The 26,463-nt window shown below is 36.8% G+C and overlaps 1 protein-coding gene across 7 annotated transcripts in view; it reads left to right on the top strand.

Moving 5' to 3' along the window:
- The window catches only part of RGS22 (regulator of G protein signaling 22), a 196,832-nt gene that overhangs the window by 74,296 nt on the left and 96,073 nt on the right, over window positions 1-26,463 (top strand). For all 7 annotated transcript variants that reach the window (XM_066379221.1, XM_066379222.1, XM_066379220.1 and 4 more), the window contains 2 exons: window positions 13,508-13,632; window positions 25,962-26,076. In XM_066379221.1, the coding sequence (XP_066235318.1) occupies window positions 13,508-13,632; window positions 25,962-26,076 (240 nt within the window). The remainder of the gene's footprint in view (window positions 1-13,507; window positions 13,633-25,961; window positions 26,077-26,463) is intronic.

Genomic DNA, 26,463 nt, shown 5'->3' with positions numbered 1-26,463 from the left:
GAAAACAGACCCATCTATATGCTGTCTACAAGAGACCCACCTCACAACAAAAATACACACTTTACTAAAAGTAAAAAGATAGAAAATAATATTTCATGCAAATGGAAACATAAAAAAAGCTGGAATTGCAATACTTATAGCTGACAAAATATACTTTAAAACAAAGGCTGTAGTAAGAGATAAAGAAGGAATTACATAATGATAAAAGGAGCAAACAAGAGAATTCAACCCTTGTAAACATTTATGCACCCAACATAGGATTACCTAAATATGTAAAGCAAGTCTTGATGAACATGAAGGGAGTGACAGTAATACAGTAATAGTAGGGGATTTTAACACCCCATTGACTTCAATGAATAGATCTTTTGGACAAGGAAACAGTGGCCTTAAATGACAGACTAGATCAGATGAATTTAATTGATATCTTCAGAGCATTTTATCCCAAAGCAGCAGAATATATATTCTTTTTAAGTGCACATGGATCATTTTCTTCAGTAGAGCACATGTTAGAGCAAAAACAAGTCTCAATAAATTTAATAAGATTGAAATCGTATCAAGCATCTTCTCTGACCATAATGGTATGAAACTAGAAATCAATCACAAGAAAGAAACTGGAAAATACACAGAGACATGGAAAATAAATAAAGTGTTAACAAACAATGAATGGGTTAATAATGAGGTCAAGCAGGAAATCAAAAGATATCTTATTAAAAGAAACAAAAATGAGAACACAACAACCCAAAATTTATGGGACAAGGTGCAAGCAATCCTAAAAGGGAAATTCATAGCATTACAGGCTTACTTCAAGAAACAAACAATCAAAAAAATCTCAAAAAATCTAATTTTACACCTAAAGGACCAAGGAAAAAAAGGGCCAAAGTAAGTAGGTGGAAGAAATAATAAGTATCAGAACAGAAAGGAATGAAATAGAGTTTAAAAAGTAAGACAAAAGATCGATCAAACCGAGAGCTGGTTCCTTGTAAAGATAAACAAGATTGAGAAACCTTTAATCAGACTCATCAAGAAAAAAAGGGAGACGACCCACATAAATAAAATCAGAAATGAAAGAGAAGAAGCAACAACTGACACCAAATAAATACAAAAGATTGTAAAACAATATTATGAACAACTATATGCCAACAAGTTTGACAATATGAAAGAAACAAATAGATTTCTAGAGACATGCAATTTTCCAAAACTGAATCTAGGAGAATCAGAATCTGAATAGACAGATTACAACTAATAAAATTGAAGGAGAAAAAAAAAAACCCCAAAATAAAGAACTCCCAACAGAAAAAAGTCTTGGACCAGATGGCTTCACAAGTGAATTTGCCAAACATTCAAAGAACTAGTATCTATTCTTCTAAAAATATTCCAGACAAAGAGGAAGGAAGTCTCCGAAGCTCACTTTCTGAGGCCAGTATCATTCTAATTCTAAAACCAGACAAAGACACTACAAAGGAAGAAAATTATAGGCCAACAACCCTGATGAACATAGATGTTAAAATCCTCAAGAAAATATTAGCAAACCAAAACCAGCAATACAGTAAAAAGATCATACACCATGATTAAGTGGGCTTTATTCTGGGGATGCAAGGTTGTTATAATATCTACACATCAATAAATGTGATACACCAAATAAACAAAATGAAGAATTAAAAACCACATGATCACATCAATGGATGCAGAAAAAGCATTTGAGAAAATCCAGCACCCATTTATGATAACAACTCTCAGCAAAGTGGGAATAGAGGGGACATACCTCAACATATGTGACAAATCCATAGCCAACATCATACTCAATGAGCAAAAGCTACAGGCATTTCTTTTAAGATTGGGAATGAGATGTCTACTTTCCCCACTCTTATTCAACATAACACAAGAAGTCTTAGCCACAGCAATCAGACAAGGGAAAGAAATAGTAAGCATTCAAATTTGAAAGGAAGAAGTAAAACTGTCATTATTTGCAAATGACCTGGTACTCTACATAGAGAACCCTAAAAATTCCTCCAGAAAACTACTATGACTGATAAACAAATTCAGTGAAGTAGCAGGATACGAAATAAATATCCAGAAATCTGTTGCATTTTTATACACCAATAATGAACTATCAAAAGGGAAACTAGTAAAACAATCCCACTCACAATTGCTTCAAAAAGAATAAAATACCTGGGAATAATACATTTAACCAAGGATATAAAGGACCTGTACTCTGAGAATTATAAGACACTGAAGGAATAAATTGAAGAAAATATAAATAAGTGGAAGTATATACCATGTTCATGGATAGATAGAATTTATATCATTAAAATGTCCATAATACCCAAAGCAATCTATAGATTCAACACAATTTCTATCAAGATATCAGTGGCATATTTCACAGAATTAGAACAAATATTCCAAAAATGTATATGAAACCACAAAACACCTGAGTAGCACCAGTGATCTTGAGAAAGAAGAACAAAGTTGGAAAAATCACTCTACCTGACATTAAATGATGCTACAAGGCTGTAGTAATTAAAACAGCAATGCCCTGGCATAAAAACAGACATGTAGATAGATGGACCCCAGTAATAAACCCACACCTTTATAGTCAGTTAATATTTGACATGGAGGTAAGAATATATAATGAAGTTAAGATAGTCTATTGCATAAATGGCGTTGGAAAAGAGACAGATACATGCAAAAAAAAAATTAGACCACCTTCTTACACCATACACAAGCATAAACTCAAAATGTACAGAAGACTTACACATTAGACTCGAAGCCACAAAAATCCTAGAAGAAAACATAGGCAGTAAAATGTTGGACACTTCTTATAGCAATATTTATCTGATATATCTCCCCTGGCAAGGAAATCAAAATTAAAAAATAAACAACTGGGACTACATCAAACTAAAAAGTTTTTGTACAGCAAAGCAAACCATCAACAAAATGAAAAGACAACCCACTTAACAGAAGAACATATTTGCCAATGGTACATCTGATAAGGGGTTAATATCCAAAATTATAAAGAACTTATAAAACTCAACACTGAAAAAACAAACAATCCAATTAAAAAGTGGGTAAAGTACCACAATAGACACTTCTTCACGGAGGACATACAGATGTCTAACAGATATATGAAAAGATACTCAACAGCACTAATCATAGAAAAAATGTGAATTAAAACTACAATGAAATATCACCTCACATCTGTCAGAATGGCTATCATTACTAAAGCAATAAACAACAATTGTTGGAAAAGATGTGGATAAAAAGAGAACTCTCATACACGGTCAGTGAGAATGCAGATTGGTGTAGCCACTATGGGAAGCAGTATGAAATTACCTCAAAAAATTAAAAAATGGAGCTCTTGGCAAGTTGGCTCAGTGGATAGAGCATCAGCCTCATGTATGAACATCCCGGGTTCAATTCCCAGGCAAGACACACAAGAGAAGTGACCATCTGCTTTCCTCCCCTCCTTCTCTTTTTCCTCTCCCTCTTCCCCTCCTGCAGCCTGTGGTTCAATTGGTTTGAGCATCAGCCCAGGCAGGCATGGCCAACACATATGGCCCGCAGAATGAGTTTATGTGGCCCATGATTAAATTTTTAATATTCTCCATTACTTTAAAATCTCAGCTACTCAGAAGCGGAAGAGTTTTTGATTATTGGAAATCGAGATATTTAAGAAGATAGTGATACGTGAAAAAGAATTTTGCGTGTGACTAATCTAGGGTTAACTTCCAATAATTGGTCGAATGGTGTTGGGCAGATAAAATATATTATGCTCACTTTGTTAAAGATGGCGCTGCCCACATGGAAGCCAGTTGCCCAGATGATATTAGTTGCTCTTCTTGCTTGGAATGGGCATGATAATATTAATGTGTGTTAAGGTGGGCTGTGGGAAGGCAGGGTCCTTGTAGCCTGGGGCTTGGTTTTAGGACTAAGCCTTTCCCACCCTTTTTGATGTGGGATGGTGCAATCCCATCATGCCTCAGATAAGTGACCTTCCCTATTTGTATATTGGATTAAAGGTTTGGATTTCTACACTATAAAATGGGAGCATTTGCTCTTGCTCAGTTCCTGAGATTAGCATTAGAGGAGAGAGCAGAGAGAAGAGAAGAGAGAGGCAATATGGAGGACGCCAGGAGAAGCAGCCAAGATGGTGGAATGCTGAGTGAGAAGCCAGTTTGTGCAGAGTTTGTGCAGGGAGAAGGAAGGAGATGGGGAACAGGTGAATAAGTCTGGTGAGCTAGAAACCTTTGATTCTAGGAAACTCAGATCTAAGTCAGTAGCTTTGTGAGCACTGAATAAGTGGGTTTTGGAGCCCAGTGTGTGTATTTCTTGCCCGCCGGGTGCAAGCTAGGATTAAAGATGATGGTCCACCAGTTTTTGGCTCTGTTGTTTCTTTACCATCTTTCCAAATTCAATGCGAACCTGCATGGGCCAGGCAGCTGTGATGGTGGCCGTGGATACTGGCATTACAAATGGATTCATGATATTTCTTTATTTTTTTAAAAAAATCCATGATAAAGATTTACAACTTTTGTACTCATCTGTACTCGATATGAACTGTTTGACGTTTAGCGGCGATGTGAAACCCACATTCTTTTAGGCGGAGTTCGCCAGTGCGCACCCGAGGTCAAACAATTCGTTATTTTTGTGGTCAAATATGCTGAATCAAGTGGCATTGTAGCATAGACAAAAGCTGCAGTTGATAACTGAAAACATGTCCAGGCTGGTTGTAAAACGAAATAATTGTTTTATTTGTGATATAACCCCTTCAGGCTCATTCTATTAATTAAATATTGTTTTGATTGATTGTGATACAGTTTGGATATTTATATGATATGTAATTATATTTTTATTAGAATAATATTGTATATTAAAATTTTTTTCACTCACATTTATTCATAAAGAAATTACATAATAAAATTTTGCTTACTTAAACGAATTGTTTTTGTATTTAACATTTTTTAATTTTAATATTTCATCTGGTCTGTGAAAAAAGTTTTCTTTCTAATTTGGCCTGGGTGCAAAAACTGTTTGCCACACCTGAGCCCAGGGCACTGAGGATAGCTTGGTTGGTCAGAGTACATCAGCCTCAGGTCCTAAAAATAGTTCAGTTGATTTGAGCATTGTCCACAGATGGGTTGCTGGGTGGATCCCAGTCTGGGCACATGCGGGAGTCTGCCTCTTTATCTCCCTTTCTTTCACTTAAAAAAAAAAAAAATGGAACTGCTTTGTGACCTAGTAATTCCACTCTGGAAATTTATCCAGAGTTCCAAAACACTAATTTAAAAGAATATATGCACTCCTATGTTTATTGCAGTGTTATTTACAATAGCCAAGATTTGGAAGCAGCCCGTGTCCAATAGTGGATGAGTAAATAAGAAAGCTGTAGTACATTTACACAATAGAGTAGTACTTGGCCATAAAAAAGAGGAAATCTTACTCTTTGTAACAGCATGGATGGACCTGGAGATTATTATGCTAAGTGAAATAAGCTAGTCAGAGAAAGCCAAGTACCATATGAATTCACTAATATCTGGAATCTAATGAACAAAATGAGCTAACAAGCAAGGTAGAAAACAGACTCACAGATAGCTGGCTGTCAGCTGTCTCGGGAGGTGTGTGAGGCAGAGGAATTGAACAAAAAAGGAAAAAAAAGAGAAAAATCTCTTGAATGTAGGCAGCAGTCTGGGGATTTCTAGGGAGACGGGGGATGTAGGTCTGTAAAGGAGGGTAGGAGGGATAAATGGTGATGGATGGAGACTTGACATGGGGTGGTGAACATACAATATTGTGAACAGATGAGTTTAGAATGTGCACCTGAAACCTGTATAATTTTGTTAACTAGTGTCACCCCAATAAATTCAATAGAAAGAATTAAAAATATTCTTAAAAAGGAAAAATAAAACCCAACCATGTGATTAGAAGGTTGGTACTTGGGAAGGGGAAGAGAAATGGAAACTGAGGTCAATCACACAACCAGTGAGTTAATCAATTACACCAGGACAGTAAAAGTTCTGGGTTTCTTGCTGATGAACACATTAATGTTCAGGGAGGATGACATGCTCTGACTCACCCTGTGATAATTAGTATAAAAAATACACATCTTAGATAGTTTAGGGGGCACGTCATCTGATAACATGGAAGCATGTGTATAAATAATATTTGTACAACATCTGAGAGGTAAGCAGAAGAAAAAGGAAGTGGTGTGGTTAATGAAAGAAACTTTAATAAGAGAGTAATGTCAATGGAATGAAGAGAGAGACTGGCTTGCGTGAAAAGTAATATAAACATGACTTTGACATTGTATCTGTTCTCTTCCTTGGTTTCTTGAGTATAAGTTCCATATGTCATCATTGATGTTTTCTAATTGGGTAACCCATTATGATCTCTGTCTTTCCTTGGCAGAAAACATTCTAAGGCAGTGTTTTTCAAGCACTGGTCTATGCACTGGTGCAAGGTCTATCAGAAATTTCATGCTGGTCCGTGAAAGAGTTAACTACTGCCTGACCAGACGGTGGCGCAGTAGATAGAGCATCTGACTGGGATGCGGAAGACCCAGGTTCAAGACCCTGGGCTCACAAGCTTGGACCCAAGGTTGCTGGCTTGAGCAAGGGGTTACTTAGTCTGCTGAAGGCCTGTAGTCAAGGCACATATGAGAAAGCAATAAAAAAACAACTAAGGTGTTGCAACGAAAAACTGATGATTGATGCTTCTCATCTCTCTTCGTTTCTGTTTGTCTGTCCCTATCTATCCCTCTCTCTGACTCTCTCTCTCTGTCTCTGTAAAAAGAAAGAAAGAAAGAAAGAAAGAAAGAGTTAACTACCCTAATATTTTATGAAGATTATAGACCCAGTGATCTTAGTCAAATTCACTTATGTTCAGGGTGATTGCCACTTATCAGCCTATATCATTGATGAAGATATTATTGAGGTGCCTTAGATATCTTTGGAGCTTGTAGGCTCATTTGAACAACATTTTGCACTGTGCAGAGCATTTCCAAATCATGAGCAACAGACAAAAAGCATTCATACAAACTTACGTGTAGTCAATGCATCATACATGTGGAATTCAAATCAAGTCCCAGCTTGTACCATATTACACTGTTAATGGACAGTAAGATAAACCTTTATTTGTTGCATGTTTCTGTTTCCTAATCTGTAGTTTATTTTTTATTCTTGCATGAATAGCATTTGGACAAACTTATGTAGTGTTAAATGCATCATACATGTGGTGTTTGGAAACCAATTACCAGCTTGCACCATAGTGCACAATCATGCACAGTATGATAAAACTTTATCGGTTGTGTATTTCTACGCCCACCCCTCTCTTTTTTTTAAAGACAGTTCTTTTTTTTTTATTTTTTAAAAAATGTAGTCATTTTAGAGTGAAGACAGAGAGAGAAGGTGGGGAGGAGCAGGAAGAATCAACACCCGTATGTGCCATGACCAGGCAAGCCCAGGGTTTCAAACCAGTGACCTCAGTGTTCCAGGTTGACACTTTATACACTGCACCACACAGGCCCCCCATCTCAATAGTACATTTTTTTCACACTTGTGCAAACAGTCATGCATGTACTCAGCTGATTGGGATGCATTCATATTGTATGCAAATAAATTATTGTGTTTTAGTGTCATTGTGCTATAAATTTTAAACCCTACAAAAAGGAAAGAAAAAACACAACAAAACATTTCATCTTCAAACATTAAAACAATAGTAAAAAGAAAAGTAGTGATGTTACTGAAAGTAAACCAAGTACTAGTACTTCAGATTTAAAAGAGACAGTGAAAAAAATATGTGTGATAGTTTGGAAGTTACAACAGAAACCAAAGAAAAGAAAAGGAAATTTTGTTAGGCAGAATGTTAAGGAGTATTTAAAACTTTATTTCACTATAGCACCTCATAGTGAATTATCACCACAACCCTTATGTATAGTATGTTCTGAAATTCTGTCAAATGACACAATGAAACCTTCCAAACTTATCATTTGTATTCAAAGCAGTGATCTTACTGAGAAGCCACTGGATTTTTTTTTTTTGAAAGATTACACAACCAAATGAAAAGTCAGAAAACCCAAATGAAGAAAATGATGACTAGTGACAAAAATGTCCTATTCAGCTGCCCTTCAAATGTCAAAAACCAAAAACCATTCAATATTGGTGAAGAATTACTAAAGTCTGCATCGTAGATGTCACTCAAGAAATTTTGGGTTTTCAAGCCACACAAAAACTTGAGGCTATACTGCTTTCGGACAGTACTATTTAGATAAGAATTGTTGATATGGCCAATGGCATTGAAGAGCAAATTGGAGAGGGGATAGAGAAACAAAATGTTTTGCCATTCAACTTGATGAATCAATTGATGCGAGTACCATGCTAGCCTACTTTGCTTTGTAAAGTATATCGAAACAAAGACTTTAGGAAGAACTACTCTGTTGTCTTGCTCTGCCTGGTCGGACCACTAGTTCAGAGATATTTAATGCTCTTAATGAGTACTTTAAAGCAGATGGCTTAAACTGGGGAAAATGTGTCAGAGTATTTGCAGACAGTGCTGCAAGCATGACTGGACATCACTCAGGGGTAGTTGTAAACATAAAGAACATTGCACATCCAGAAATGTTGTTCACACACTGTATGATTCACCAGCAACATTTAGTTGCAGAAAAACTTTCTCCTGAATTGAACACAGTGATGAATGATGCAATGAAGATCATTAAAAATATTTGTAGTTGCGGTTTGAACTCTAGACTGTTCACAACACTATGTGGTAGCATGGATTGCAACACCATATCTCCTTTTGTATATGGAAGTGAGGTGGCTCTCAAGAGGAAGGGTTCATGCATATCTTTTTTTTAAATTTTATTTTTTATTCATTTTAGAGAGGAGAGGGAGAGACAGAGGAGAGACAGAAGGGGGGGGGAGGAGCTGGAAGCATCAACTCCCATATGTGCCTTGACCAGGCAAGCCCAGGGTTTTGAACTGGCGACCTCAGCATTTCCAGGTCAACGCTTTATCCACTGCACCACCACAGGTCAGGCCATGCATATCTTTTTAAGCTGAAAGAAGTGAAATAGTTTTTTCAAAAGTGAAACTTCGCATTAGTAGAGCTTTTGTTGAGTGAAGGATGAATGGCTCCTAAGCTTGCATATATGGCAGACATATTTAACCTCTTCAACTAACTAAATATTTTTCTTTAGGGATTTTTTTTTCTGAAGTGAGAAGCAGGGAGGCAGAGAGACAGGCTCCTGCATGCACCCGACCAGGATCCACCTGGCAAACCCACTAGGGGGCAATGCTCTGCCCATCTGGGCATTGCTCTGTTGCAGCCAGAGGAGGCTAAGGAGCCATCCTCAGCATGTGGCCCAACTTTGCTTCAATGGAGCCTTGGCTGCGGGAGGGAAAGAGAGAAAAAGTGAGAAAGGAGATGGGGAGGGGTGGAGAAGCATATAGGCGCTTCTCCTGTGTGCCTTGGCTGGGAATCAAACCCAGGATATTCACACGCCAGGCCGATGCTCTACTACTGAGCCAACCAGCCAAGGCTCTAGGGATTTAACACAAATATTTTTACATTAAGAAATAAGACAGCCTGACCAGGTGTTGGCACAGTGGATAGAGCATCAGACTGGGAGGCAGAGGACCCTGGTTCGAAACCCCATGGTTGCCAGCTTGAGTGCAGGCTCATCAGCTTGAGCCCAAGGATGCCAGCTGGCTTCAGCAAGGGCTCACTCAGTCTGCTGTAGCTCCCCACAGTTAAGGCACATATGCAAAAGCAATCAATGAACAACTAAGGTGCCACAATGAAGAATTGATGCTTATCTCTCTCCCTTCCTGTCTGTCTGTTCCTATCTATCCCTCTCTCTGTCTCTGTCACAAAGGAAAAAAAAAAAAGATATAAGACAGATGCATTCAAAAAGGAACTTGTTTCCAGTTTTTTTTGCTGCAGACATCAAATGGAAAGTCATATTTAATATAATAAGTCAGTATTTAAATGCATTAGTTTAAAACTTTGACCATTATTATCCTTAAATGAGGATCCCTGTAAAGGTAACCTCTGGATCAATAACCCATTCATGGAAGATATCAACTCCTCCCTTCATTATGAAAAGAAAAACTGATAGATTCATCTTCTAATGCAGCGGTTCTCAACCTGTGGGTCGTGACCCCGGCAGGGGTCGAACGACCAAAACACAGGGGTTGCCTAAAGCCATCGGAAAATACATAATGCATATATTACAGTTATGAAGTAGCCACCAAAATTATTTTTTGGTTTGGGGTCACCGCAACGTGAGGAACTGTATTGTGGGGTCACGGCATTAGAAAGGTTGAGAACCACTGTTCTAATGTCACTCTGGTGTCCAAACATAAAATGCAATCATTGTCACAATTTGGAGTTATCACTGGAGGGAGAATATCCATCTCTTAGTTACAAAGCTATTAAATTTTTAATCATATTTTCTACTACCTACTTGTGTGAGAAGACTTTTTCAGCCCTCTCATGAATAAAAACCCAACAGAGAAACTGAATGGATGTCAATGCAGTGTTTTATCTCCTGGAAACAAAACTTCAACATCAGGTATTAAGTATTCTTGCAAAGGAGCAATAGCAGATTTTGCACTAGCTTTACTTGAATTAAATATTGTTCTCTAGAATTTCCATTGTAGTGTGTTAAAAATATTTTTTACTCTTAATCTGGTTATTTTTAGAGAATTTTCATTTTATAGTATTATAATGAAAAGATAATGCACAAAATACTAATAATGGTTTTATTTTTGCCCCTGAAATAATTTTCCTTTCACTGATCCCCAAGTGTAAAAAGGTTGAAAACCACTGTACTAAGGAATAGAACTCAATACTATTTTCTTTATTTTTTTCCCCTTTTAAAAGTTGAGGTATAATTTATTAACTATAAAATTAATCCTTTTTAGTGTACCTTTTTGTGAATTGTGACAAATGTATACATTGTGTAACTACCATCGCAATCACAATCAACATTTGTTTTACCCATCTACCTCCCATTCTACTGTAACTTTTTGTCAGGTGTTTTTCCCATTGGTTACTTTCTGGCTACTCTTCTAGTTTTCTTCTGAGCTAGAAGCTCAAACATTCTAATTTAGGCTTTTTTCATATTGTAAAATACACTTAAGCTTTTTAAGAAATTTTTTTTAATTGTGGAAGAAAACAACATAAAATTTGTTATCTTAACCACTTTCAAATATATACTTCAAAGGTAAGTGTATTGCACTGTTGTGAAACAGATATCCAGAATTTTTTTATCTTACAAATCTGAAACTATACCCATTACACAGCTTTTTTTCCTACTCCCTCAGCCTCTGGTAACCATCATTTTACTTTTCTGTTTCTATGAATTTGACCATTTTTGTACGATACACTTAAAGTATAGTTGACATGCAATGTTATGAGTTTCAGGTGTATAACATAGAGATTTGACATTTATGTACCTTATGAAGTGATTACCATGAGAAGTCTGGTAACCATCTATTATCATACAGAGTTATTGTGGTATTTCTAATTGTATTCCTTATGCTATACATTATATCCTCATGATTAATTTATGTTGTAAGTTTGTACCTCCTAATCCCTTTTACCTTTTAGCCCATGGCCCCATCATCCAACCCTCTGACAACTAGCCGTTTGAACTCTGTACTATGAATCTGTTTTGTTTAATTAGTTAGTTTTTTAGATTTCACATAAAAGTGAAATGTTACAGTATTTGTCTTTCTCTGACTTATTTCAGTTACATAATACCCTCTAGGTCCATCCATGTTGTCCCAAATGCATTTCATGCGTTTCTATGGCTAATATTGCATTGTATATATGTGCCATATCTTCTTTATCCATTCCTCTATGGATGAACACCTAGGTTACTTCCATTGTGTGGTACACATTTAATAAGCTCAGCTCTCTGTGGTACCACTTATTTATTGAGTTTTGCTTAACTTCATGCTGTGTTCTGAATTACTAAAACATATGTGATCCCTGATACCTAGGAAGTTATATGTAAAACATATCTAAGTAATTAATTTTGTTTATGGAATTCTTTTAAAAAAGCATTATTTGTTGTTAAGTACCAGGAGTGTGTGTGTGTGTGTGTGTGTGTGTGTGTGTGTGTGTGTATGGTTTCATTATTTGTTCTGAATAATAAAACATCACAAATATATTACTTGCTCTCTAGTGACATAATATATATTGTGTTCTAATTCTAATGGAAGTTGACATATAAAAGAAGTTTATGCTCTTGTTTTCAAATTATAAATATAATAAAATGACTGTATACTTGGAAAGTAAAGAGAAAAGTCATTCTGATCTCACCTACTTCTAGACAAGTATTAACTTATTTATTTTCCCTTATGCTTGTTGTGAATTTTCAGCTTTTTATTTTTGTAACAGAGACAGAGGGGGACACACACAGAGAGGGACAGAGAAAGACAGATGGGAAGGGAGAGAGATGAGAAGCATCAGTTCTTCATTGTGGCACCTTAGTTGTTCAATGATTGCTTTCTCATATGTGCCTTGACCCCAGGGGGGGTGCTACAGCAGACTGAGTGGCCCCTTGCTCAAGCCAGTGACCCTGCACTCAAGCTGGATGAGCCCACGCTCAAGCCAGATAAGCCTGAGCTCAAGCCAGCGACCTTGGGGTTTCGAACCTGGATCCTCTGCATCCCAGTCCAATGCTCTATCTACTGCACCACCACTTGGTCAGGCATGACTTTTCAGTTTTAATGCTCTTATGCTTTTGTGTTCTGATTATTTTTTTAATATCATCAATGTTTTTTCATATATGTCATAATTTTCAGTCCTTGCTTTTAAGTATTATATAATGTTACATTTATATATATCCCATATTCAGGTAATTGATTCTTTTTCTTTAATTTTGACATTTAGGTGTTCATACATTTTTGATTCATGCATGTAACATCCTATATTCTGGATTTAAAAACTGTTTACCATAAAGAACATTTAAGAAGGGGAACAATAAACATGAAAATACAAATTTTAAAAATGAAAGGAAATACCGTATAGGCCTCTATTATGGACCAATGGTATTCTTGAATCCTTTTCCCACCTTGCCACCCCATTTCTGCCCTGATATATGGTGTGCATGCACCTGTACACGTACATACATGCGTACACAAAAACACAAACACACACACATGAGCACTAAAACCTATTCAGTTATAGAATAAAGAAAAGTTTTTGAAAGTTCGTTCAGGAAAGACTGTTCTTTCACAATGATGTGAGTAATGAAACAAAAGCCTTTGGCCTTTCTTTTCTTAGAGTCTGAGTAGCTATAGGGTTTCATAAAAGTGGAAGTTTGAGAAGAAGAACATTTTTATTATAGTGGGAAGCATAGTAGATGGTAGAGTGAGGCAAGAAATCCTCTAGTGATCAGAACAAATATTAGGTATATGTATAGAGCTGTGCTTTATATTCTAACTTTTTAAAAATCAATTTGCTTATTTTTCACTTTGCTCATTATTTTTCCACTTTTTAGAAAGAAGAATTTGGTTTCATACAACTTCCTAAATCTCCCAAGAAACCATCCACAGCAATTGAAAAATCTTGGAAGAGCGAGATTTGGTATCTAAATTTGTGTAAGGATGGCATGATTAAGAATGGGTAGGTCAGCTTTCTATGTGCCAAGTGCTTTCTGTAATGGTAAGATTTTTTTTTTAAGAATTGAAAAATCAGGTTCGAGACCCTGAGGTCACCAGCTTGAGCGCGGGCTCATCTGGTTTGAGCAAAAGCTCACCAGCTTGGACTCAAGGTCGCTGGAGCGAGCAAGGGGTTACTCAGTTTGCTGAAGGCCCGCGGTCAAGGCACATATGAAAAAGCAAATAATGAACAACTAAGGTGTCGCAACAAAAAACTGATGATTGATGCTTCTCATTTCTCTCCATTCTTGTCTGTCTGTCCCTATTTATCCCTCTCTCTGACTCTCTCTCTGTCCTTGTAAAAAAAAAAATTGAAAAATCAAATAGAAATTGAAAACTAATACATGAATTTTTTAACATATTTTCTAATATTCAATGATAGGTATTAGAGGGTTAATACATCCCAGGCATACACTAAATAAGGAGTAGAACTTGTAAGATGAGTAATTTTGAAGAGGTGGTGCCTCTGATCTCTAGCTTCTCATCAGCCATACAATTACATTTTTCTCAGAAGACTGTCCTCCAAGTCTTACTTGGTCCTATTTAGTAAAGCAGTATTTCTCAAACTTGAGAATTCATAAGACTTTCAAGAATATTGTCATTATTTAATACAGTATATTATATTATTCATTTAGATTGACCCACATATTTATCCTTTTTGTTATTTTAAAAAATGGAATTAGTTGACCATGGGTAATTGAACCTTTGAAGAGAGAAGCCATGATTGAGAGGGGACTACTGTATTAGCTGTTAGACTAATTGTTGTTCTTTTGAAGGTATTATATTGTTTCAAGGCTGCTTTAGTATTATTTTTGCATTCTGTTTATTTATAGTTTTACTCTAATATGTGCAGGTATAGGTTTGCTTTCTTGTATCCAACTCAGGGTTATTAAATCTGTGGCTTTTATGTTCTTCATTGGCTTTGGAAATGATCAGTTGTTATCTCTTTTATTGTTTCTTTTTATTTCCTCTCATTCTGGAATTCCAATTAAATGTATGTTAGACCTTTTTAATTTACTCTCTCATACCCTGTCTTCTGTATTGCATCCTATTCTGGGAATTATCTTTTGACCTATTTTCCAGTTCACTGTTTCTCTCTTCAACTGTGTCTAATCTGTTGTTATTCATATTTAATGTTCCTAATTTCAGTTACTGTATTTTTTTTTATTTTATTTATTTATTTTTTATAGAGACAGAGTGAGTCAGAGAGAGGGATAGACAGGGACAGACAGGAATGGAGGGAGATGAGAAGCATCAATCATTAGTTTTTCATTGCGCATTGCAACACCTTAGTTGTTCATTGATTGCTTTCTCATATGTGCCTTGACCGTGGGCCTTCAAGCAGACAGAGTAACCCCTTGCTGGAGCCAGCGACCTTGGGTTCAAGCTGGTGGGCCTTTGCTCAAACCAGATGAGCCCGCGCTCAAGCTGGTGACCTTGGGGTCTCGAACCTGGGTCCTCTGCATCCCAGTCTGACGCTCTATCCACTGCGCCACCGCCTGGTCAGGCAGTTACTATATTTTTTTATTTCAATAATTTATCTTTGACTCATGTTAGGTCTGTTATGACTTGTTTTAGTTTCCAGTCCTCAGTCTTTTGTTTAATATCCTTTATCATAGTTGTCTAAAGTCTATGTCTGGTATTTTTATTATCTGAAGTTCCTGTGACTCTCCATTGTTCTATTTTAAGCTGAATTTTGTTTTTGTTGTCTTATCTTCTCTGATATCTTGGATTAATTTTTTTATATACCTTCTATTTGAAATATTGTTTTTAGAATTTATTTGAGATGTAGGTTGACATATTTTTCTGGAATATATATATATATATATATATATATATATATATATATTTATTTATTTATTTTTATTTTTATTTTTTTTTAACTCAAGCACTGGTAATCCAGGATAGTGTTTTTCAACCACCTGTCCAAGGACTGGTCCATTAGGAATTTTGTTCTGGTCTGTGAAAGAGTTAACTACCCTAATATTGTATGATGATTATAGAGCCAATGATCTTAGTTGAATTCACTTATGCTCAGGGTGATTTCTGCCTTAGTGCTCCCCAAAATAATTCTCCTATTTTCACTGGTCCCCAAGTATAAAAAGGTTGAAAACCACTGATTAGGATAATCTTAATTGAATTAACAGAATTTTTTTCTGAGCAAACAAAAAGACTAAAGCTATATGGTAGTATGTGCAAGGATTGGTTTACTTCCATTGTATCCTTACTACTAAACTTCAGCCCTTGGGGTTGCCAGCCAAATGTACGAGGAGTTTAACGGGGCACTTCACTCCATGAGACACAATGCTTAGTTTTTTAGATGCTCTTTGTTATGAGCAAAAGTTCAGGAAAAAACAACCTCAAATGCTGAAATTATATCTCTGATTTTTTTTCATTTTCTTTATTGTGGTAAAATGAAATTTACCATCCTAACCTTTTTTAACTGTACAGTTCAGTGGTACTCTACATCAACCATGTTATACAATCATCATCACCATCCAACTCCAGACCTCTTTTCATTTTGTAAAACTGAAGCTCTATACTCATGAAATAATAACTCAGGAAATAATTTACTCCTCTCTTCACCTCTGACAACTGCTATTTTATTTTGTCTCTATGATTTTGTCTACTCTAAATAGCTTGTATAATAGAATTACACATTATTTGTCTTTTATGACTGTATTATTTTAGTTAGTATAATGTCCTCAGGGTTCATCTGTGTTATAGCATATTTCAGAATTTCATTCTTTTTTAAAGGCTAAATAATAGTTTTTATGTTACAGGGATAGGCAAAAGTAGGTTTACAGTTGTAAGTATGTGAAATACAGTTTATTGTTGTATTATTATTTTCATAACCTGCATACCTTTTTTCTTTTTATTTATTTATTCATTTATTTTAATTTATTGTGTTTACAAAGATTCAAGTGTCCCAATGAGTAAATCCCACACACCCCCATGTTCCCCTCAACCTCCCTCTTGTCCCCTCTCCCCCTATGCTGTCCCCCCTTCCTTCCAGGATTTGCTTTCCTGCTCTCTATAATGCTGTGTTATGTATATATAATTTCACCAATATCTTTCCCTTCTCTGATCCCATTCTCTCATCCCCTTTCCCTCTGTCTGCTTTCCCTCTGGTCGCTTTGATCCCACCTCTGTCTCTATTCCGCTCCTCAGTTCACATTGTTCATTGGATTCCTCAAATTAGTAAGATAATATGATACTTTTCTTTCTCTGCCTGGCTTATTTCACTTAGCATAATAGTTTCCAGGTCCATCCATGTTGTCGCAAAAGATAAGATTACCTTCTTTTTCATGGTCGTGTAGTATTCCATTGTGTATATGTACCACTGCTTTTTAATCCACTTGTCCACTGATGAACATTTGGGCTGTTTCCACATCTTGGCTATTGTAAACAATGCTGCAAAAACATGGGGGTGCATTTCTTCTTTTGAATCAGTGATTTGGTATTCTTAGGATATATTCCTAAAAGTGGGATGGGCCCTGGCCGGTTGGCTCAGTGGTAGAGTGTAGGCCTGGCGTGCAGAGGTCCTGGGTTTGATTCCCGGCCAGTGCACACAGGAGAAGCGCCCATCTGCTTCTCCACCCCTCCCCCTCTCCTTCCTTTCTGTCTCTCTCTTCCCCTCCCACAGCTGAGGCTCCATTGGAGCAAAGATGGCCCAGGCGCTGGGGATGGCTCCTTGGCCACTGCCCCAGGCACTAGAGTGGCTCTGGTTGCAACAGAGCGATGCCCCGGAGGGGCAGAGCATTGTCCCCTGGCGGGCGTGCCGGGTGGATCCCAGCCGGGCGCATGCGGGAGTCTGTCTGACTGTCTCTCCCCGTTTCCAGCTTCAGAAAAATACAAATAAATAAATAAATAAAAGTGGTATGGCTGGGTCAAAAGGCAGTTCCTTTTTTAATTTTTTGAAGGAATCTCCATACTGTTTTCCACAGTGGCTGCACCAGTCTGCATTCCCACCAGCAGTGCAGGAGGGTTCCCTTTTCTCCACATCCTTGCCAGCACTTATTGTGTGTTGTTTTGTTAATGAGCGCCATTCTGACAGGTGTGAGGTGGTATCTCATTGTGGTTTTAATTTGCATTTCTCTAATGATTAGTGATGTTGAACATTTTTTCATCTGCCTTTTGGACATCTGTATATCCTCTTTGAAGAAGTTTCCTTTCATTTCTTCTGCCCATTTTTTGATTTGATTGTTTATCTTCCTGGTGTTGAGTTTTACAAATTCTTTATAAATTTTGATTATTAACCTGTTATCAGACTATTGTCAAATATGTTTTCCTATTGTATGGTTTGTCTTTTTATTTTGTTCATATTGTCTTTAGCTGTGCAAATCTTTCTAGTTTGATATAGTCCCATTTGTTCATCCTGTCCTTTATTTCACTTGCCTGTGGAGATAAATCAGCAAATATATTGCTGCGAGAGATGTCAGAAAGCTTACTGCCTATGTTTTCTTCTAAGACCTGCATGCCTTTTCTTAAATGAAAACTGTAAATCTACTTTTGCCCACCCCTGTATATTAATATACGTATAATGTATATCAGTATATCACTTATACTTAATCTTTCATCCATCAATGGACACTTCGATTGCTTTTGCATTCCGGCTATTGTGCATAATGCTGCTATAAATATGTATGTATATGTATCTCTTTAAGACCCTACTTCCAATTCTATTGTGTATACACGGAGGTGGAATTACTGGATCAATAGTGATTCCACTTTAAAGTTTTTGAGGAATTGTCATACTGTTTTTCTTATTAACACTTGTTATTTTTTGATTTTTAAAAATACTAGTACTTAATTATATGAGGTGGTATCTCATTGTAGTTTTGATACGCATTTCTTTAATGATTAGTAATGTTGAGCATGTACTTATTTGTCATTTCAATATCTTCTGTATAAATGTTTATTCAAGCTAGATCAGGTGGTAGTGCAGTGGATAGAGCATTGGACTGGGACGTAGAAGACCCAGGTTCAAAACCCTGAGGTCGCCAGCTTGAGTGCGGACTCATCTGGTTTGAGCAAGGCTCACCAGCTTGAGCCCAAGGTCACTGGCTTGAGCAAGGGATCACTTGGTCTGCTGTAGCCCCCCCTGGTCAAGGCACATATGAGAAAACAATCAATGAACAACTAAGGTGCCGCAACAAAGAATTGATGCTTTTCATCTCTCTTTCTCTTCCTGTCTGTCTGTCCCTATCTGTCCTTCTCTCTGTCTCTGTCACACACACACACACACACACACACACACACACACACACACACACACAAAGAAATGTCTATTCAAGTTTTTTGCTCATTTTTGAATCATATCATTTGCTTTCTTGTTGTTGAGTTGTAGGTATTTTCTCTGGGTTCTCTCCCATTCTGCAGGTCACATTTTTACTCTTAATAGGCTTTTTGTTTGTTTGTTGTTGATAGAGAAAGACTGAGACAGAGAGAGAGAAAGAAAGAGAAAGAGAGAGAGAAAAACATCAACCCATTGCTCCATGTAGTTGTGCATCGATTGCTTCTCATATGTGCCTTGACCAGGAATCAAATTGGCAACCCTGTGTTCAAACCAGTGACACTGGGATCAAGCAGGCAACCTTGTGATAAAGCCAGTGACCTTGGGTTTCAAACCAGCAACCTCAGTGTACTGGGTTGATGCTCTAACCACTATACTTCCACTGGTCAGGCACTCTTAGTGTCTTGATGCACAAAATTATTTTTAATTTTTCATGAATTCCAATTTGTATATTTTTCTTTTCTTTTTTTTTTTTTTTTTTTTTTTTTTTTTTTTTTGCCTGTGTCATTGATATCATATCTAAGGAACCATTGCCAAATTCAGTGTTAGGAAGCTTTTGTCCTGTTTTATTTCTAGAGTTTTATAGCTTAGGCTCTTAAAAGTAAGTATTTAATCTATTTTGAGTTAATTTTTATATGTGGTGTTAGAAAGGGCCCAAATTCATTCTTTTGTATTTGGGTATCCAGATTTCCCAACATCATTTGTTTAAAAGACTGTCTTTCCCCATGGAATGGTATGGATTCTTGTCAAAACACATTTGACCTTACAGGCACAGGTTTATTTCTGGGATCCCTGTTTTATTCCATTGGTCTACATGTCTGTCTTTATGCCACCACCACTGTTTTGATTACTGTAGATTTGATAGCAGAAAGTGTTAATCCTCCAGCTTAGTTCTACTATTTTAAGATTGTTTTGGCAATTTGAGGCCCCTTGAAATTCTACATAAATTTTAGGATGGGTTTTTCTATTTCTGCAAAAAAAAAAAAAATCATTGGAATTTTGATCAAGATTGCATTGGCCCTGACCAGTTAGCTCAGTGGTAGATTGTCAACCCAGTGTGTGGAAGTCCTGCGTTTGAGTCCCAGTCAAGGCACACAGAGGAAGTGACCATCTGCTTCTCTTCTCCTTTCTCTCCCCCTTCTCTCTCTCTTGCCCTCTTGCAGCCAGTGTCTTGGTTGATTCGAGCGTATTGGCCCCAGGTGCTGAGGATAGCTCCATGGAGCCTCTGCTGTAGGTGCTAAAAACAGCTTGGTTGCAAGTATCAACCCCAGATGGGCAGAGCATGGACCCCAGATAGGGGTCACTGGGTGTATCCTGGTTGGGGTGCCTACAGAAGTCTGTCTCTCTATCTCCCCTCCTCACACTTAAATTAAAAAAGAAAAGAAAAGAAGAAAATAAAAGATTGCATTGATTCTGTAGATTGCCTTACCAGGCGTCCCCAAACTACGGCCACACTTCTGGAAGAGGCACCTCTTTCATAGGTGGTCAGTGAGAGGAGCATTGTATGTGGCGGCCCTCCAACGGTCTGAGGGACAGTGAACTGGCCCCCTGTGTAAAAAGTTTGGGGACCCCTGCTTATGCAGTATTGCATCTTAACAATATTGTCTTCCAATCCATGAACGTGGGATGTGTTTTCATTTAGTTATGTCTTCTCTAATTTCTTTTTGCAGTGTTTATTGTACAAGTCTTTTGCATCCTTGGTTAAGTTCATTTCTAGGTATTTTATTTTATTGATATAATTATAAACAGGATCATTTTCTTAATTTCTCTTTCTGATTGTTCATTATTAGTGTATAGAAATACAGTGTGTCCGTAAAGTCATGGTGCACTTTTGACCAGTCACAGGAAAGCAACAAAAAACAATAGAAATGTAAAATCTGCACCAAATAAAAAGAAAACCCTCCAAGTTTCTGTAGGATGATGTGGTAGCATGTGCGCATGTGCAGATGATGACGTAACACCGTGTATACAGCGGAGCAGCCCACAGCCATGCCAGTCGAGATGTGGACGGTACAGAAGAAAGTTCAGTGTGTTCTGTGGCTCACTAAACTTGAATCCATGACCAAATTGCAACGTGAATATTGGCGCATTTATAATGAAGCGCCACCACATAGGAATAACAGCAGTTGATGGAAACCGGCACTTTGGTGGAGAAACCCCATTCTGGTAGGCCATCAGTCAGTGATGAGTCTGTAGAGGCTATACGGGATAGCTACTTAAGGAGCCCTAAAAAATCTGTGCATGAGTCACATTGAACTGCACTGAATAGGTATGAAACAGGGAGAGTTTTCCTTTTAGTTGGTGCAGATTTCACATTTCTGTCTTCTTTTGTTGCTTTCCTGTGACCGGTTAAAAATGCACCATGACTTTACAGACACAATGTACAACTGATTGGCCCGGCTGGTTGGCTCAGTGGTAGAGCTTTGGCCCAGCGTGTGGATGTCCTGGGTTTGATTCCTAGCCAGGGTACACAGGAGAAGTGCCCATCTGCTTCTCCCCCTCTCCTTTCCTTTCTCTTGATCTCTCTCTTCCCTTCCTGCAGCCAAGGCTCCATTGGAGCAAAGTTGGCCTGGGTGCTGAGGATGGCTCCATGGCCTCCGCCTCAGACACTAGAATGGCTTCAATTGCAGCAGAGCAACACACCAGAGGGGCCAAACATTGCCCCTTGGTGGGTATGCCGGGTGAGTCCTGGTCAGGCGCATGCGGGAGTCTGTCTGTCTGCCTCCCCTCCCCCCTGGCTTCTTTGGAAAAATACAAAAAAAGAAAAGAGATACAACTGATTTTTTTTATTAAATCTTTTTTTTATTTATTCATTTTAGAGAGGAGATGGAGAGACAGAGGGAGAGAGAGCGAGAGAGGAGAGACAGAGAGAGAGAAGGGGGGAGGAGCTGGAAGCATCAACTCCCATATGTGCCTTGACCAGGCAAGCCCAGGGTTTCGAACCGGTGACCTCAGCATTTCCAGGTCGACGCTTTATCCACTGCACCACCACAGGTCAGGCCGAGATACAACTGATTTTTATATTGACTTTGCATCCTGAAACTTTATGAAATTTGATGATTAGTTCTAAAGATTTTGGGGTCCCTGACAGGTTGGCTCAGTGGATAGAACATCAGACTGGCATGTGGACATCCCGGGTGCAGTCCCCAGTCAGGGTACACATTAAAAGCAATCACCTGCTCCTCTTCCTCTCTCTCTCCCCCTTTGCTCTCTCTTCCCTTCACTCAGCCAGTGGTTTGATTGGTTTGAGCATCAGCCCTGCATTCTGAGGATAACTCAGTTGATTTGAGCATTCACCCTAGACGGGGGTTGCCAGGTAAATCTTGGTCAGGGCACATGCAGGAGTCTGTCTCTCTATCTCCCTTCCTCTCATTTAAAAAATAAAATAATAGAAGATTTTTGGTAGAGTCTCTAGGGTTTTCTATATATAATATTATGCCATCTGCAAATAATGACAGTTTTGCCTCTTCCTTTTTTGATTTGGATGCCTTTTATTTATTTTTTGTCTCATTTAATTGCTCGAGCTATGACTTCTAGTACTAGTATTGAAAAAGAATGATGAGAGTGGACATCTGTGTCTTGTTCCTGATCTTAGAAGAAAAGCTTTCATCTTTTCACTGATGGGTATGATGTTAGCTGTGGGCTTGTCACATATGGCCTTTATTATATTAAAGCACATTCTCTTTATACCCACTTTGTTGAGAGCTTCACTCATGAATGGATATTAAATTTCGTCAAATACTTTTTCCATATCTATTGAGATGGTATGATTTTTACCTTTCATTTTGTTAATATGATGTATCACATTGATTGATTTGTATATTTGAACCATTCTTCCATCCTTAGAATAAGTCCCATTTGATAGTGCTATTTGATCCTTTTAATGTATTGTTCAGTTTGATTTGCTAGTAATTTGTTGAGGATGTTTGCATCTATGTTCATCAGGGATGTTGGTTTATAATTTTCTTTTTTGGTAGTATCCTTGTCTGGCTTTTTGGTATAAGGATACTTCTGGCCTCATAAAATGAGTTTGGAAGTTTTTCCTTCAATTTTTTAGAAGAGTTTAAGGATCGATATTCTTCTTTAAATGTTTGGTAGAATTAACCAGTGAAGCCAACTGGTCCTGAACTTGTTTGTTGGGATAGTTTGATTACTGATTCAGTCTTCTTACTAGTAATAGGACTTTTCAGATTATTTCTTCATGATTCAGTCTTGGTAGGTTGTGTGTTTCTAGGAATTTAATCTAGGTTGTCCAGTTTTTTGTGTATAATTGTTCATAGTAGTCTCTTATGATCTTTTGTATTTTTGTGGTATCAGTTTTAATATCTCCTCTTTCATTTCCAATGTTATTTGTTTTAGTCCTCTCTCTTTTGTTCTTGGGAATTTAACTAAAGCTTTGGCCATTTTATTTCTTGTTTTTCAAAGAATCAGCTCTTAATTTCATTGATTTTTTTCTATTTTATTTCTAGTTTCTATTTTATTTATTTGCACTTTGATCTTTATTATTATTACCCTCCTACTACTAACTTTGGTCTTTTTCTTTTTCTAGTTCCTTTAGGTATAAAGTTAGGTTGTTTATTTGAAATTGTTCTTGTTTCTTGAGGTCGGCATTTATCATTGTGAACTTCTCTCTTAGTACCTATTTTGCTGCATTCCATAAATTTTGGTATGTTTTAGTTTCATTTTCATTTGTATGCAGATATTTTTTTAAATTCCCTATTGATTTTTTTCTTTGACCCAACTGTTGTTCAGTAGCATGTTGTTATGTCTCCTCATATTTATGAACTTTTCAGTTTTCTTGTAATTGATTTCTATTGTTACATCATTGTGGTTGGACAAGATGCTTGATATGATTAAGACTTTTTTTTTATGGTGTAATGTATGATCTATCCTGGAAAATGTTCTACGTGGTCTTGAGGAGAATGTCTATTTTGTTGTTTTAATGAAATGTCCTGTAAATGTGTGTTAAATCCATCTGCTCTAACATGTTGTTTATGGCCAGTGTTTCCTTATTGATTTTCTGTCTGGATGATCTATCTATAGATGAAAGTGGGGTATTAAAGTCCCCTACTATTACTGTATTGCTGTCTATTTCTCTCTTTAGGACTGTTAATATTTGCTTTATATATTTAGGTGTTCCACTATTGGGTGTATACCTATTTATAAATGTTATATCTTGTTGGATTGGCCTTTTTATTTCTATATAATAACCTTCGAATCTTACTACACTCCTTGTCTTAAAGTCAGTTTTATCTGATATAAGTACAGCTCCCTAGTTTGTTTTGGTTTCCATTTACGTATAATATCTTTTTTTATCTCTTCACTTTCAGTCTGTGTTTGCCTTTACATCTGAAGTGGGTCTCTTGTAGGCAGGATATACATGGGTCTTATTTTTAATCCATTTATCCAGGTTGTGTCATTTGATTAGATAATTTTAAGATTTTTTTTATTTATTAATTTAGAGAGAGAGAGATAATACAGGGGAGGAACAGGAATCATCAACTCCCATATGTGCCTTGACCAGGCAAGCCCAGGGTTTCGAAATGGTAACCTCAGCATTTCAGGTTGATGCTTTATACACTGTGCCACCACAGGTCAGGCTGATTGGAGAATTTTGTTCATTTACATTTAAAGTAGTTATTGACAGCTATGAACTAATTGCCATTTTATTTATTTTTTTAGCCTTTATTTTATTTATTTTATTTTGAAATTAAATTTAATGGAGTGACATTGATCAGTAAGAGTATATAAGTTTTAGGTGAACATCTCTATAGCATTTGAACTGTTTATTGTACTGTGTGCCCATCATCTAAAGTCAAATAATTTTCTATCAGCTTATATTTGTCCCTCTTTACTCCCCTCCCCTTTGCCCCCCATTAATTTTTTCCTCACATTTATAAATCCTTTGTTCCTTTCTTTTTCCTTGCTCTCTTCCTTTATGATTTGATAATGTTCTATAATGGAAAAAGAGTATTTTTAAGATAAAGGAGATTAGGGCCTGTTAATGTTAATATACGTAGAGTAGGAACTAGAAGAAAGGGGGAGACCATTAGTCCTCTGTGTTTGGTCAAGAAAGCGAGGTTTCTTAGTAGCACTCCACTTTTACTTTATATCTCATTAGTCACAACTATGTTACATGACTGTTCCTCTCTGTAAAGGAGTCTTGGAAAGTGAATATTTAGCTTTTAAAGTATCTCGATGGTGCTGGTTATAGAAGCATGTCACTGGGAATGGGTGTATACTTAGCTAGTCAATCGATAGTATCTGTTCCATAGGGGAATACTGACTGCAGCAAAAACTGAAGCATGCTGTATCTACATTTTGTCTGAGAAACTAAAACATGCTGTACCTACATTTTGTTTGAGCAAACCTGCAAAGTAATTTGCTGGTAAAATGGAGTAGAGTTAGATTTGTGAGATAGAGCAAGCATGTTTTAATGGATCTGAAAAGTAAGGTTTAGAATAATTGAAGTAAGGTGTGGGAGAGAGAGCTGACTTAACTGTTAGTGTACTCTTTCTCTAAACAAGTTAGTTAACTCACTGCCTTTTAAACATGCTTTTCCTGCCTATCTTCATATATTGCTCATATATTATACTCTATTCTCCCCATTGAAAGAACCCCTGTAAACACACACACACACACACACACGCACAGCACAATATATCTTCTACCTATTTTCAGGAAAAGTCTCATTTCTTTTATTACTAATATAGCTCAAAGGGGCTTCTCATTCTTCCAATATTAATTATTCATCTCAATTATTTGGCAACTATAATATATTCCTGAGTTAATTCAACCAACAGTTATTTTATTGAGAATTATCTTTCTGCATGACTATACTTCATTCATTCAAGTAATTCTTCAGGACTGGACCTGATGCTTGAACTTTTTTTTCTAATTCTCTCATAATGCTAGGAAGCACTCCTGAAATTTGGTGCAATGTATACCCAAGTTACTGAAAATATGTTGAACAAATAATCCTCATCCTTATAATTTAGGTCAAGGCACATGCCAGACAGCAACAGAGATATTTGTTTAACATCTTTTACTGACATTTCTGAATGTCTGAAGCCCCAGTTGGATAGAAGATATACTTATACAGAAGAACCTTTGGTAAGTATTTTGAGGACTCATTAATTTGATTCCTCATTTAACTGATCAATGTCCCTTGAATTACCATAATATTTTTCCTTTACTAAACAGCACATTTTATTTTTCTTGCAAAAGGATTTTTACACAAAAAGTTTTCTATGTTTCTTTTTGTAGTACATGTTGCTATATATTCCATTGATTACTGTTTCCAAAAACAGCTGTGTTCTAGTTTTGGAATGAGGACACTTCAAACACGAAATAAGACCCTCTTAAAACGTTAAACACTTTTATTAAGTTTTTAACACTTGATAAAAAATAATATTTGATGTTATGTTTTGGAAGCTTAGAATTTTTATGAAGCATTTTTTGACGTATTTTCATAGTGTAGCTACCTTGAAAATGTGGATT

Source organism: Saccopteryx leptura, chromosome 3 (genome assembly GCF_036850995.1).
Source record: "Saccopteryx leptura isolate mSacLep1 chromosome 3, mSacLep1_pri_phased_curated, whole genome shotgun sequence".
Classification (NCBI taxonomy): Eukaryota; Metazoa; Chordata; class Mammalia; order Chiroptera; family Emballonuridae; genus Saccopteryx; species Saccopteryx leptura.
The sequence above is the reverse complement of the archived record's forward strand: the minus strand, read 5'-3'. Positions and strand labels throughout refer to the sequence as shown.